Source organism: Lolium perenne, chromosome 3 (assembly GCF_019359855.2).
Source record: "Lolium perenne isolate Kyuss_39 chromosome 3, Kyuss_2.0, whole genome shotgun sequence".
Lineage (NCBI taxonomy): Eukaryota > Viridiplantae > Streptophyta > Magnoliopsida > Poales > Poaceae > Lolium > Lolium perenne.
The window spans coordinates 294,731,992-294,746,404 of NC_067246.2; the positions used below are offsets into that span (position 1 = coordinate 294,731,992).

General features: G+C 48.1%; 2 protein-coding genes and 1 long non-coding RNA gene across 3 annotated transcripts; all 3 read right to left on the reverse strand.

Annotated features, from left to right (window-relative positions):
• Positions 1 to 168: 168 nt before the first annotated feature.
• LOC139838611 (uncharacterized) lies at positions 169 to 369 on the reverse strand. The gene is made up of 2 exons (XR_011756144.1): positions 258 to 369; positions 169 to 215 (listed from the first exon to the last, which is right to left on the reverse strand). It is a non-coding gene; the product is annotated as an uncharacterized lncRNA (long non-coding RNA).
• A 1,726-nt stretch (positions 370 to 2,095) lies between these two features.
• LOC127345121 (uncharacterized) lies at positions 2,096 to 3,776 on the reverse strand. The gene is made up of 2 exons (XM_051371554.2): positions 3,655 to 3,776; positions 2,096 to 3,553 (listed from the first exon to the last, which is right to left on the reverse strand). The coding sequence occupies exon 2, from the start codon at positions 3,518 to 3,520 to the stop codon at positions 2,441 to 2,443; it is 1,080 nt and encodes a 359-aa protein (XP_051227514.1). The 5' UTR covers positions 3,521 to 3,553; positions 3,655 to 3,776; the 3' UTR covers positions 2,096 to 2,440.
• A 3,378-nt stretch (positions 3,777 to 7,154) lies between these two features.
• On the reverse strand, positions 7,155 to 10,299 carry LOC127345122 (uncharacterized). The gene is made up of 10 exons (XM_051371556.1): positions 10,161 to 10,299; positions 9,123 to 9,181; positions 8,966 to 9,030; positions 8,821 to 8,875; positions 8,629 to 8,668; positions 8,376 to 8,473; positions 8,207 to 8,255; positions 7,992 to 8,122; positions 7,694 to 7,912; positions 7,155 to 7,593 (listed from the first exon to the last, which is right to left on the reverse strand). The coding sequence occupies exons 2-10, from the start codon at positions 9,165 to 9,167 to the stop codon at positions 7,444 to 7,446; spliced, it is 852 nt and encodes a 283-aa protein (XP_051227516.1). The 5' UTR covers positions 9,168 to 9,181; positions 10,161 to 10,299; the 3' UTR covers positions 7,155 to 7,443.
• Between the last annotated feature and the right edge of the window lie 4,114 nt (positions 10,300 to 14,413).

A 14,413-nucleotide genomic window follows, 5' to 3' on the forward strand; every position in this document is an offset into this window, starting at 1 on the left:
GCATCTTTGTGAACAGAAATCGCCAGTACGCTCTTTTCCCCATGACCAGCACTAACCATATGCTTTCGACATGAATGAACAGGTACGCTAGTTTCTTCTCTAGCAACACTTTTTGATCTGGAAAACCTTTGGGTGCAAACATAAACGAAATTGATGGTCTCCAGCGCGTACAATAGTAAAATGAGGTTCAGATGATACGCAGATTCATGCACCTCCTACCTACTCTTTTTTTTTTTTTTTGCGAATTCACCTCCTACCTACTCTAATGAGATAAATATACAACATCTTTCCGAGCACTCATCAGCTGAAAGCAGCATCTATTATACTACTGCTGGACAAGTGCTACTACAACTACAGCTACAAGTTCACGTTATGTCATGCAGTTAGCACTCGTACGTTTACCATATGCACATCATATTTGCCAAGCTACTGCAGTTGCTACAGCTTAGTAGCTCACAGCCTGGACATAACTAAATCCTACTGTCATTCAACAGAGAGTTGACATTCGGGGTCACGACGAGATGCCGTTTCTCGATGTCCCCGAGCTGGCACCTGGCAGCAATGTTTCTTTTTAGTGTTCATGGCTACGGCGTGTTGTGTCATCCCACATTCAGTACCCGGGTTCACCTGCAATGGAGAACCTAAGCAGTAAGGGCCATACATATGGATATTTTGCTAGATCCTACTGTAAATGTTAAAAGAATAATGTAGAAGACAGAAACTAACATCAAACAAGGCATCTCCCAACTTCATCTTGACCTTGCCACTCTTGTACAGTTGTACACCAGCATCTTGCCCATATACCCTCCTGGCAAAGCATCTTGCCCCAGACCTGCTACCTGATGTGCAAAAAGCTCTTTCTGATGCAGGTTACCTGAAGCATCTGAGGATGTGAACTGCTCTTTTCACCACAATTCAGTAGATTTGCATGCTCAGTCCCACCCAGACCTTCTCCCTGATGTACAAAAGGCTCACAGGTGACCTGAAGCATTTATGAATGTGAATGCCTCATCTTTCACCACAATTTACCAGAAAATATTGTATCCTTACCCACCCAGAGCTCATATCTGATATCTCACGCGCTGGTTACCTGAAGCATCTGAGGATGTGAATGACTGCTCACATTCACATAACCTACTGTAGCATTCACATAACACTTTCTTCCCTTCTGCTTCGGAAACAGCTTTACAAGTTTCTGGCATTAACCTCACTTTTACTATGTGGAAATTCAGTATCTTGTCTGTTTGCGAGCATTCATCAACTCTGGTTCTATACATTGATGTTGTTCTATTTTCTTCATGTAACTGCATTCAAGAGACTAAAAATATGAAGCTTTTGGTCTAAAATAAATGACACAGTGCGCTAAGATATGAACCTGCGTATGCAATCATGAAAAGAATACCAAAGAAGACATAGACAGAAGTTATTATTTCCAAATCAGCAAAAGCATGTACCTGTTAGGCTACATTGTCGCAATTTCAAGACAGCATGCTTCTCTTGGAATTACTTTATGCTTCAGTCCATTGCAAAGTAGCAGATGTTTTGCAAATTAACCTGCCACATCATATGAACAACCTTTTTTTCCCCGAACTTATGGCATGTGAATAACTGGATATTATGGCAGTTCTAATTGCTTTTCTTTACCTAAAAGGCAGCTCCAAGAGCAAAAGGGTACCACATACTTGGCACTCTTGGCAGTATACATGTTATGCTCTGCATTTTAATGGGTGGTATTCTTGTCCTTAGCAAAGCCAGTTGAAATGTAGGGTTCCATCAAGATGTAAAATACATATGCCTGGGCAGAAAAGGTAGCAGATAAAGGTCTCAGTGAACCTATGTATCGGTGCTAACCTGACAAGAGTGTCGTTGCACAGGAGAGCAGATGGCTTGTGTTATAGGCATAATGGTTCAAATCTATCCATATTATCTTATGATGAAGGTAAAATGGCAGATTATTAGATCGTTCGATCCTGCTAATTCTGAAATAACACATGGATCTAGGGCACCTAGTTGCCAAATTGATCAATCCAGGCAATAGATACAAGATCACCTTATGTTGTTGTATCTTTCATTGAGAAAGCTATGACCACAGGCCCACTACTTTAGTCATGTATTGTTTTTATGCTAGAATGAGAAAAACTGCTAAGCTGAGGAGACCTACGAAATTACCGGTCAAGTTACAGTGACAAAATGCTTTTACTGTTTATCTCGGGGAAATATTCGAACCTGTCATCCACAATTCCACATTTAGTACCGTATGATATATTGCATGTATTTTAGGCCGTGAAACCTGTCAGCATCTAAAAGTTTCCCAGGACAGACATGTAAAAAGAATAGATCAACAAGCCAAGAGGTAAACTTTTTATTGATGCAAACCATATTTTACATCCAAAAAACTGGAAGATACATAGTATCAGGGAACCAAACTAACCAGCTAGTCCTACATCCAGAATGCTGTAGGAGAAAAAGAGGTGATATACTTTGACACTCGATAGGAGTTGGTGGTGGGATTGCTGGTGGTTTGCAGTTCTCCCTTATGACTGTACTTGAGGCCAAACTTGGTTATGAGGAGCATGCAGCCATCACAATCACCAAAAGCATCCTCATACTCCACTTCCTCACGCACCACACACTCCACAATGCAAAACTTGGCGTTGCCCATGTAGGTGAGAGTGGCATCTTGGGCTGCTTGTTTTCTGACGGGGACGCTGCGGAACAACTTCTTCTCCTTGACAATTTTCCAGTCTGGCTGCTCGGTACCGCTGCGGGAGGCGACTTGGCAGGAGCAAATGTAACCATCCTTGTGGAGGCCAACCCATGCGTCCAGCGTGCTGTCATAGTAGCCTTGGCCCTGGAAAGGCAAGGCCCATCCCCCATGGAACCTCCACTCACATTGCCTGGTGTCAAAGGAGAAGGTCCGGCATCGCAGATTGGACCTGTTGAGCGCGGACATGAAGATGGTGCGTCCATCTGGGTGCATGGCGTAGGAGGTGATCCATTCATCCTCCTTGAATGGCGGTGGCGTGGGCACACTTGTCCAGGACCAGTCCATGGTTGGTCTTGGAGACCATGGATCCTGCTCCTTGCCAACACCAGTGGGTGCCCATGACATCACCTCAAGGGAGTTCCTGTGGTAGTATGTCAAGGCATATAGCATGTCGGCAGCAGCCACCGAGATGTGAAAATCGCCGAGCAGTGGAGCTGGGAGAGGAGGGCCGACGGCCAGTCCTGCCCTTTCCGTGTCATAGACAAGGGTGGGAGCCGTGCCACAACGTGGGTTTGTGGCGATGAGGATGTTTCTGCCCAGGACATCGAAGCACATTGGGTTACCAGGTACAGGTGACACTAGGCGGAGGACGGGTGGCTGGCGGAGGTCAGCAGTGTCTTGGTCGGTGTCAATCTTGTGGATGCTGAACCCGCTGTCCCAGTCATCCAGCACCAGATAGAGGTGGTGTTTGTGATCAGGCCGTGACCTTTTGTTTTCCTGCTTCTTCTCCTGTCCCTGCGCCCGCTTAGCCATATCCCTGCTTCGATTTGTTGCTTCCTCCGACGACTGTTTGTAAGCAGAGAGTATAAGGCCTCTCTAAATACTGGGTCTTTATTGTGGTTGGTGCTTGGGCGAGTTGTAATCGAATTCGGAGGCAAATTGCGTACCTGACCTCAGATCCGAGCCGGAAACTGTCGAATCAGAGCCACCTGATCTGGAAACTGGGCCGGACGCGGTGGGATCAGATTCAGATGGTCGCCGCCGGGCGCCCAACACCCAAACTGCCAACAATTCTCCGAAGAGAAAAAGACTATCGCGGCACCCCAGCCCTAACCCTTCTCCCGCACCCCAGCCTAACCGCCGCCGCCGCCGCTGCCGCCGGGGCAAAGTCCCATGGGGCTTGGCGGCGGCGGGGGCTCCTCCTCGTCGACGCCTGGTGACGGCGGCCGGATCTCCCTCCTCGATGCATGGTGGGCGGGCGTATGAGTCGGACCGCCCCTTCTCCCGTCGGCTCCCCTGGCGGCCGGCGCGTGGGATGGGCGGCGGCGGCCAGAGCTGCGGCCTCCCTCCTCCCGTCGGCTCCGCAGCACTCCGGCAGGGGTTGGTGGTGGGCGGGGCCAGGCTCATGGCCTGCGCCATTCCCCCCCCCCCCCCCCCGCCTCTTGCCGGTGAGTGGAGGCGATCTCGGGTTTCACCCGCGACACGAGGTCGCCCGGGGCAACAGCCTTGGGTACGATGGTGGAGGTGACTCTCTTCCTCGCCAGAGAGGGTCGGCCTGCTGTTGGTGGTGGTGGATCTATCGATCTATCACCGTGTTCCGGTGGCGAGATGGAGATGCTTGGAAGCCGGCGACGGAGTCGCCGGTGGAGGGTTGGCATGGCCAGCCCGGGACGGTCGCCAACGTGGGGGTCCGACTTGAATAAAGGTGGTGGTCCTAGGGTCTCTCTTGCGTGAAGAGGAAGACCTAGTGGAGGCCTGGACTCGTGATCTAGCCGGAGTGTTGAGTTCCGGAAGGCTCCGCCGGCGAATGTAACAGTGTTTTTTGCCTGGAGTTTGCTAGATCGGTGGTATTCGGTCGTGCGCACCCATACTTTTATTCCGACCGATTGGTTCTGGAGGGAGCGACGCGAAGCTCTTTTTCTGTGTTGACATCAAGTGACTATGGATCCATGACGAAAGTCGGAAGAAGGGAATTTCATGAAGGCCGGAGGGGAGGACTAGCTAAGGGAGGTTCAAATCTCCGCGTTGTTGAGGGATTTGCTTGGTGTTTCGGCCTTCACAGCAGCGGTATGAAAGTGGGGGCGTCCTACCTTTCAGGGTGAAAATCCAAGGTCTGGCCTTAACTGGTTGTGCCTGGCAATGACCTTGTTGGAGGCATTGTTTTGAGAGCGGGGACTATCTTCAGGGTGAAAACCTAAGATCTTTTGATCGGGCGACGATGGTGTTAGCGCACTGTTTCCTTCTTGGAGGCGTCGTTTTTGGAGAGTCTGTACTTCAGGTGTTGTCTTGGCAGTGGATGTATTGCTGTTGTTAGGCCCGAGATACTGTAGCGGGATTTTTGTTTCTTAGTTTTATTTTCCTTTTTTGGCTGTGTGCATCCGTAGTGCCATTAGGGTGGTGCGTTGTTGCAGAGGCTGGATGTAATTGGTATCGTTTTGATATTAATATATTCTCTTTATCGAAAAAAAAACAGCATAATAATTCCTAACGGTAGAATTGGAAATAAAAATGACATACCGCAAGAAGCGTTACTTCTTTTTTTATATTAAGTATAGATAACCATGTGATTGGAAGCTGATATAAATATCTGCTTGATTGGTAACATAGGCATCCTGGCTCTCACTAACTGTTTGCAAGAATATGCCCTACAGTGCTTCAATCTTCTTAGTATTTCATATGTTCTCCTTTTATTTGCATGATTTCCTTACAAAAAGGTTCATTGATTCAGTTAACAAACTAATCAGTCCATTCGCAGAGAAATTGTGACCTCTATGATCCTTTTCATTTAACTATATTTGGGCAACATACATTCACTTGGCATTATGCTGTAGCTAATTTTATTGGCAGTTTTAAGCGTTAAACACTACTATTTCCTAGCTTATCCATGTTCTATTGCTTTTTTTTTTTTTTGCTTCATTCCGAGTAACATATAGTGAATCTGCATTGTATAATTTCAGGCACATGAGTTTGGTCAGTGGACTGCTTGGTATGTTTCAAGGAGGTGTGCTCTGTTGTCCCACCCCCCATCCACCATCAAAGTTGAAAGTTAGCCCACGAAGGGGTATCGGGAGATCCTAGCCGTCCACAGGGGCCAAAGTATATTCCCTATTTTACTTCAAGCTGCAGTTCATGTGAGAGAAAAGAAGGTCCCCAAAGCTGAAGGAGTTCTTACCCGTTATACTGGGAAGCATCCTGATAATTCTAAAGAAGTCCCTCATTGCACTTGCCCAGATTGCTGCTAGTGCAAACGATTTTCAAATTGCCGCTGACTTGCTGTCTAAAATGTCTGCATCCACAACATGCCTGCTACAGTTGGTACACTAGTAGCTCTAAAATAGCATCTAAGTGACTCTAATGGTGTTACTTCTGTACTTGATTCTGCTATCCATTGGTGGAAGAATGCCATTGCAGAGGATAACAAGTTAGATGTGTTCATGCGGGAGGCTGCTTCATTTAAGCTCAATTGGGCGTGATGAAGAGGCTTGTCAACTGTATGAGGAACTTGTGAAGAGCTATGGGAGCACGGAAGCGTTGGCTGGGTTAGTCGCAACTTCAGCTTGCACAGACCTTGAGAAAGCAAAACCATTGCCTGGTCTTAAGGGAATTAACGTCGAGAGCCTGGAGAAGACATCTGGTGCAAGACATGTAGACCAAGCCGTGAAGGTGGATGCTCCTGAGGAAGTGAAAAAGCAAAAGGCTAAGAAGAGGAAGAGGAAGCCTAAATATCCAACTTTGATCCAGCGAACCCAGGGCCACCCCCAGATCCTGAGAGATGGCTGCCCAAGAGGGAGAGGCCGAGTTACCGTCCAAAGAGGAATAAGAGGGTCCAGGTCAGAGGTGCCCAGGGTTCTGTTAGTAAGCATGATGCAGCTGCTGCCAATGCTGGTGGTGCCTCTTCGAAAGCAAGCCAATCCACCACCTCAGCAAAGGCTCCAGAACCACCGAAGGGCAACAAGTCCCAGAATAAAAAATCGAGGAGATAGGTGTCAAATTTCTTGTCACAGCATAACAATACAAAAAATACATTGTCCATTTAGTGTGTTGACTTGCATCTTTTTTTGTGTGTTATTTGCATTGGATTGCCCTCTGCTGTGCTTTTAGAATCATCTTTATGGTGACCTGAGTCTAGACTGTTGCAAATTTTGTTGAGACTAGCTATGACATATATGGTTGAACATTTTTGGTTGAATGCTCCCCCAAAACCAAATACCCTAAATCCTAAAAACATTGTTAATACCAGGGCAGTGATTTGTTTCACATGCAAGTCACGAAATCAGAACCTTCAAGTGCTCTCCACTCTGCCAAAATAAAAGGCTTATTTTGGAGCATCTTTGTGAACAGAAATCGCTAGTATGCTCTTTTTCCCATGCCCAGCACTAACCATATGAATGAACAGCTACGCAAGTTTCATCTCTAGCAACAGTTCTTGATCTGGGAAACCTTTGGGTGCAAGCACAAACGAAATTCATGGTCTCAAGCACGTACAATAGTAAAATGAGGTTCAGATGATACGTAGATTCATGCACCTCTTACTCTAATGAGATAAATATACAACATTTCTCCGAGCATTCATCAGGTGAAAGCAGCATCTATGCTACTGCTGGACAAGTGCTACTACAGCTACAGCTACAAGTTCAGGTTATGTCATGCAGTTAACACTCATACTTTTACCATATGCACACCATATTTGCCAAGCTACTGCAGTAGCTCACAGCCTGGTCAATCAACATACATAACTAAATCCTATTGTCATTCAACAGAGAGTTGACATCCGGGGTCACGACGAGATGCCGTTTCTCGATGTCCCCAAGCTGGCAGCAATGTTTCTTTTTAGTGTTCACGGCTACTGCGTGTTGTGTCATCCCACATTCAGTACCCGGGTTCACCTGCAATGGAAGAACCTAAGCAGTAAGAACCATACACATGGATATGTTGCTAGATCCTACTGTAGATGTTAAAAGAATAATGTAGAAGACAGAAACTAACATCAAACAAGGCATCTCCCAACTTCATCTTGACCTTGCCACTCTTGTACACCAGCATCTTGCCCATATACCCTCCTGGCAAATCATTCAGACTGTATCCTTCTTTCACCTCCTTCACTATGGACCTTCCATTCCTTTCAACTACAGTGGTTGATGTTCTTAGCAAAGGAAGAGATTTCGGCAACTGGAATAAGAACATTCTAGTTTTATCGTCACGTTCCTGTCGTTCCAAAGAGTGAACAAATTACACAAATGCAAGATAGTATCAGGGAAATGGTCTAGGGCTCAGAGAAGCCTACGAGCAGATTGAGCTCTTTTGCTGGATGGATGGAAGATTCACATTCAGTTGAGCTTGGGAGAGGCTCCGGTAACTCAGCATTATAGTCATCTTCATCCTCATCATCGTCATCTTCATAACCGTAGAACCTTTCTGTTAACCATTAAAACATTCCCATTACAATTCCTAGTGGAATGTTCATTTCAAATGTTTGGACCCAATGAAGTCTCAAATTACCTGTATTGGCAGCAACAGGAGGGGCTCTAGGGATTTGAAGTGCCCTCTTCTGTTAAAGGAAGTACAGACCAAAAGAGGAATATAAATCATGTAACTGTCATGACAAGGAGACTCTACATTTTTTCTAACAGAGTGATGCTGAACCCTGAGAGAATTTTGGTGAACTCACTGGTTGAGCTCGCTTCTGCCCTCCTGGTTGCACCGGTGGTAAGCTAACTTTGGCTGCAGAAGGAACTGTTGAGTTGGAATCCAGTGCCGATTGCTCATCTGCAAACAATACAGAGAGTATTATAAGCTTTGTCATGCTTGATGTCATGTGAATTGTGCTGTATTGATCGAAAGACTTATCACCCTTAATTCATAATTACTGCTTTATAATTAGATCTAAATATACATGTGGCAGTAAAGAAACCAAGAACAACCTTTAATAACTCGCAAAGTTTTTGCATCCCCTCGGCCTGCCTGAAAAGAGGTAAAGAACAAACAGACGGTCAGTACTAGACGGCTAGACAGGAAGGAACAACTTCCTCCTGAGTAAACAACCACTTTATAGATTATTATACTCCATATGACCCCAATCCCAAGATATATAAAACGCATGAATAATCAATTACCCTCAGTGTCTTGATTAACTCTGCATCAACTGGGTTTGTCTCTTCCACTTGTGGCCTGAAAGAGCAGAGCATTGTTTGCTTGTGTAAAGTTTGACATGCTAGGGTGAGAGATATTACTAGCAGCTCAATTCAAGGAGAATTGTACTTTTGTGCAGTTGACTTCTTCGGCTTCTGCCGTGGCACTTTTGGTTTGAACCTGAGCTTCCGTGGCTACCGAGAACAAGAAAGCACCTATCAGTACAACAGTAATCTTGGCAACTCGCTGACAGACAGCTTAAAGAAGCACAGTTTGCAGAACCCACCTTGGTAGGACGACGGTCTCTGTTGGAGGTGCCACCTGCATCCATTCTCTGCTTGCTCCCTGTCATGGAAAGATTGTGGAATTGCTTAGTTACTGCAGTCTTGGATGGTGTGATAAGGTGCACGTTGTAGATAGAATTCGTTGATAAAAAATGAGGATGGGTCTCAGCTGGATGATGAGAAAAAATGAGCTCAAGTTTACAGCTACTGTTCAGGCAACGGACTCAAGGGTGCACTGACGCTGTTTCAGATTGGAGCTCTCCGAGACTGTAGTTTAGGTTCGTTCCTTTGCTGACAGTGTATATGTTTGGGCCTGTGGCTAGATGTATGTTTCCTGTGAGAGTGAGTGAAAAACACAAACAGTCTGTATACTTCTATGTTTTTCTGTTAGGCCTTGGGCCTCCTGGGCACTGCAGTTAGTGTTCCTGGTGCGTACTTGTTAAAACTGAATGCTGTATGGTGGTTTCATTTGCAAGAATGGAATCGGGGCGAGGCCCTTTTCTTCTAAAAGAATTCGTTGATAACCAGTTTTTTTTTGTGTCTGTCTGAATTTCTCGGGAATTAGCCTGCTCTATCTCCCACGTCCAACTGTCAGATTTCCCGTTACATGCTACCAGTACACAGCTAGAATTCCGGCTACAGAAATGCGAGCGAGCACAGCCCCAGATCCACACTCGTGGTGAAGCGCCACCGGAAGCACGCGAGCACCATTCCAGGGGCGGAGACGCTAGGAAACTGGAGGCAGAACCAGGCAGAGAGAATGGGGAAAAGCTTGAAGAGCTGACCTAGCTAGCTGGCCATGAGAAGCAAGCAAAGCAAGAGCCAGAATTGAGGCTAGAAACGGCACAGGCAGCAACGAGTGCAGCAGGCCAGTACTCCCACAGAGCTAGTAAAATCTCATCTAGCTAGCTAGCTCTTGCTCTGTGCCCATGGATTCCGATTCCCCATTCTTCAGCTCACGAAGCAAAGACAACAACACGCAGAATTTCGCAGCTCGCAACAGCATAATTCTGAAATTCGTCGCTCGGAAGCACACATACCAGCTGCAGGGACGAGCGCTAGCTCGAGATCTCCAGCTCCGGAGAAACGGACGCTCCCCTGAGCTGCAGTCGCTGGCCTGCTCTGATGCTGCTTCGAGATGTTTAGGAGGGAAGCTCTCGAGGCTTTTTACACTAGACAGCGTTGGTCCCATAAGTCAGCGACCTTTGGGTTCAATAGCCGGTGCACGCAGCCGGGCAGAGGAGGTTAGCGGGAGGATCGGGTGAGGCGGGTAGATGGTGAGCGACTGGCTCAGAAGAAACAAGGTTTGTGGCAGGTTGGACACGTGTCATCTTGTGACGTGAGCCGCACGGATGGTTACATACGTCAGTTCCGCAGCGGATCTGATCGTGTCGCGCGTTGCAACCGGACTTGACGACGTTTCAAGTCCGCAACAGTGGGAGCGAAAAGGAGTTAAGGGCATCTCCAGCGGGGACGCATTTTAGCATCCGGGCCCGGTCCGTTTGCGTCGATCCTTTTAGTCGAAATCGACCGCGTGTCCGTTTGCGTCGGGGGTGGCTTAAACATGAAACATAATTTACATACTTAAAATATAAAAAATAAACCTAAACACCTACTGCTCCTCGTTGTTGTGCTGCTCCTCGTCGCTGTCGAGCACGATGAGCTCCGGTATGACCCAAGGCCAGTTGCCATCCCGGGGAGCGTACGCCGGGCGCGCCGCCGCCGGTGCTCGAGGTTGAGGAGGCTGCGGCTGTGGCGGCGGTGGAGGCGCCCAGTGCTGCGGCTGTGGCGGCGGTGGAGGCGCCCGGTCTTTGCGCGTGGCGGCGGTGGAAGCGCCTGTGCTGCGCGCCGTGGCGGCGGTTGAGGCGCCAGTCTGCGGGCGTGGCGGAGGCGCAACCGACTCCAGGAGCGCCTGGCGAAGTGCTTCATCCGCCGACAGGCCCGACGGCATGACAGCGGTGGCGTAGCGGGGCAGCGGCGGCTGCACAGGCGCGTCGTACTCGGAGACGCGGACAGCGACCTTCGCCATCTCGTCGTCCGTCATGTTGTCCGGGAAGTCGAAGTTCCGGCCCTCCGCCAAGGCCTGCTGCCATTCGTGGAAGACGACAGCGACGTAGTCGTCGCTGTCGTCCTTCACCTCCTCGCTATGGTACGCGAGCATCTCGGCGTAGTCGTCATCGTCGTCGTCGTACACGGCGTAGGCTTCGTCGTCGTCGTCGTCCTCGCGGTCGTCGGCGTCATTGTGCTGCGTCTGCTGAAGTCGCGTCCGCGCCTGCTGACGACGCGTCGGCGCCTGCTGACGACGAGCCGGCGGTGTGATACGCGTACAACACGCGACCGTTGGGAACCCCAAGAGGAAGGTGTGATGCGTACATCGGCAAGTTTTCCCTCAGTAAGAAACCAAGGTTTATCGAACCAGTAGAAGCCAAGAAGCACGTTGAAGGTTGATGGCGGCGAGATGTAGTGCGGCGCAACACCAGGGATTCCGGCGCCAACGTGGAACCTGCACAACACAACCAAAGTACTTTGTCCCAACGTAACAGTGAGGTTGTCAATCTCACCGGCTTGCTGTAACAAAGGATTAGATGTATAGTGTGGATGATGATTGTTTGCAGAAAACAGTAGAACAAGTATTGCAGTAGATTGTATTCGATGTTAAAAATGGACCGGGATCCACAGTTCACTAGAGGTGTCTCTCCCATAAGATAAATATCATGTTGGGTGAACAAATTACAGTTGGGCAATTGACAAATAAAGAGGGCATGACCATGCACATACATGATAAGATGAGTATTGTGAGATTTAATTGGGCATTACGACAAAGTACATAGACCGCTATCCAGCATGCATCTATGCCTAAAAAGTACACCTTCAGGTTATCATCCGAACCCCTTCCAGTATTAAGTTGAAAACAACAGACAATTGCATTAAGTATGGTGCGTAATGTAATCAACAACTACATCCTCGGACATAGCATCGATGTTTTATCCCTAGTGGCAACAGCACATCCACAACCTTAGAACTTTCTGTCACTGTCCCAGATTTAATGGAGACATGAACCCACTATCGAGCATAAATACTCCCTCTTGGAGTTACTAGCAAAAACTTGGCCAGAGCCTCTACTAATAACGGAGAGCATGCAAGATCATAAACAACACATAGGTAATAGATTGATAATCAACATAGCATAGTATTCTCTATCCATCGGATCCCAACAAACACAACATGTAGCATTACAGATAGATGATCTTGATCATGTTAGGCAGCTCACAAGACCCGACAATGAAGCACAATTAGGAGAAGACGACCATCTAGCTACTGCTATGGACCCATAGTCTAGGGGTGAACTACTCACTCATCACTCCGGAGGCGACCATGGCGGTGAAGAATCCTCCAGGAGATGATTCCCCTCTCCGGCAGGGTGCCGGAGGCGATCTCCTGAATCCCCCGAGATGGGATTGGCGGCGGCGGCGTCTCTGGAAGGTTTTCCGTATCGTGGCTCTCGGTACTGGGGGTTTCGCGATGAAGGCTTTAAGTAGACGGAGGAGATAGGTCAGGGGGCCACACGAGGGCCCCACACGCCAGGCCGGCGCGGCCAAGGCCCAGGCCGCGCCGCCCTGGTGTCTGGCCACCTCGTGGCCCCGCTTCGTATCCTCTTCGGTCTTCTGGAAGCTTCGTGTGAAAATAGGCCCCTGGGTGTTGATTTCGTCCAATTCCGAGAATATTTCCTTACTAGGATTTCTGAAACCAAAAACAGCAGAAAACAACAACTGGCTCTTCGGCATCTCGTTAATAGGTTAGTGCCGGAAAATGCATAAATATGACATAAAGTATGCATAAAACATGTAGATATCATTAATAATGTGGCATGGAACATAAGAAATTATCGATACGTCGGAGACGTATCAGCATCCCCAAGCTTAGTTCCTGCTCGTCCCGAGCAGGTAAACGATAATAAAGATAATTTCTGGAGTGACATGCCATCATAACCTTGATCATACTATTGTAAGCACATGTAATGAATGCAGCGATCAAAGACAATGGTAAATGACATGAGTAAACAAATGAATCATAAAGCAAAGACTTTTCATGAATAGTACTTCAAGATAAGCATCAATAAGTCTTGCATAAGAGTTAACTCATAAGGCAATAATTCAAAGTAAAGGTATCGAAGCAACACAAAGGAAGATTAAGTTTCAGCGGTTGCTTTCAACTTGTAACATGTATATCTCATGGATATTGTCAACATAGAGTAATATAACAAGTGCAATATGCAAGTATGTAGGAATCAATGCACAGTTCACACAAGTGTTTGCTTCTTGAGGTGGAGAAAGATAGGTGAACTGACTCAACATAAAAGTAAAAGAAAGGCCCTTCGCAGAGGGAAGCATTGATTGCTATATTTGTGCTAGAGCTTTGATTTTGAAAACATATAGAGAATATAAAAGTAAAATTTTGAGAGGTGTTTGTTGTTGTCAACGAATGGTAGCGGGCACTCTAACCCCCTTGCCAGACAAACCTTCAAAGAGCGGCTCCCATTTTATTTTTATTTTTGGGTGGCACTCCTTCCAACCTTTCTTTCACAAACCATGGCTAACCGAATCCTCGGGTGCCTGTCGGGGGGAAGACCCCGGGTAGGGCAATGGACGCGGAGCAGCCGGCTGGCCACTGGCCGCCTCGCGGCAAAGGCCGGCTGAGGAGCAGCCGGCTGGCGCCGTGGCCGGCTGGTCCGGAAGCCGGCTGGCTCTAGGTCCTAGTCGGCCTGGCTACGGCCGCCAATGCTGTAGCTGGGCCGGCTTCTACAAGCCATATCATATCGGACTGGGGGTTTGTACCTCAGACCGACTTGAGGCTGGCGAGTCTTGCACTAGAAGGAACCGGGTTGGTGATCCGGGTTCCCAAAGTCCACGCTGACTTCATCTTCCGTAAAGCGCGGGGCACTGTGGAGCAATAGTGCCACGCGCCGGACAGGCCACCATGGTCTACGTTGATCCGTACTGGCTACAGTGGCTGATGGCGACAGGGACACCTCTCCATACCGCTGACCTTGGCAGCCGGATGGGACAGGCCATGAGGCCTCAACGGCTCCTGACGTCATTACCTCGGGAAGGAGCGGAAGACGGAGCCGGCCAAGCTGGCCAGTAGACTATAGGGTCTTATATGTAAAGTGCCGGTGCCTATATAAGCCGCACTACCCCCTCTCGTGCGGGGGATCGATCATTCTCACCTCACTTCCACCCCTAGCGCTGCCCTGTGAGAGAGACTCTTGTCTTCCTTAGCCTCCCAGGAGCAG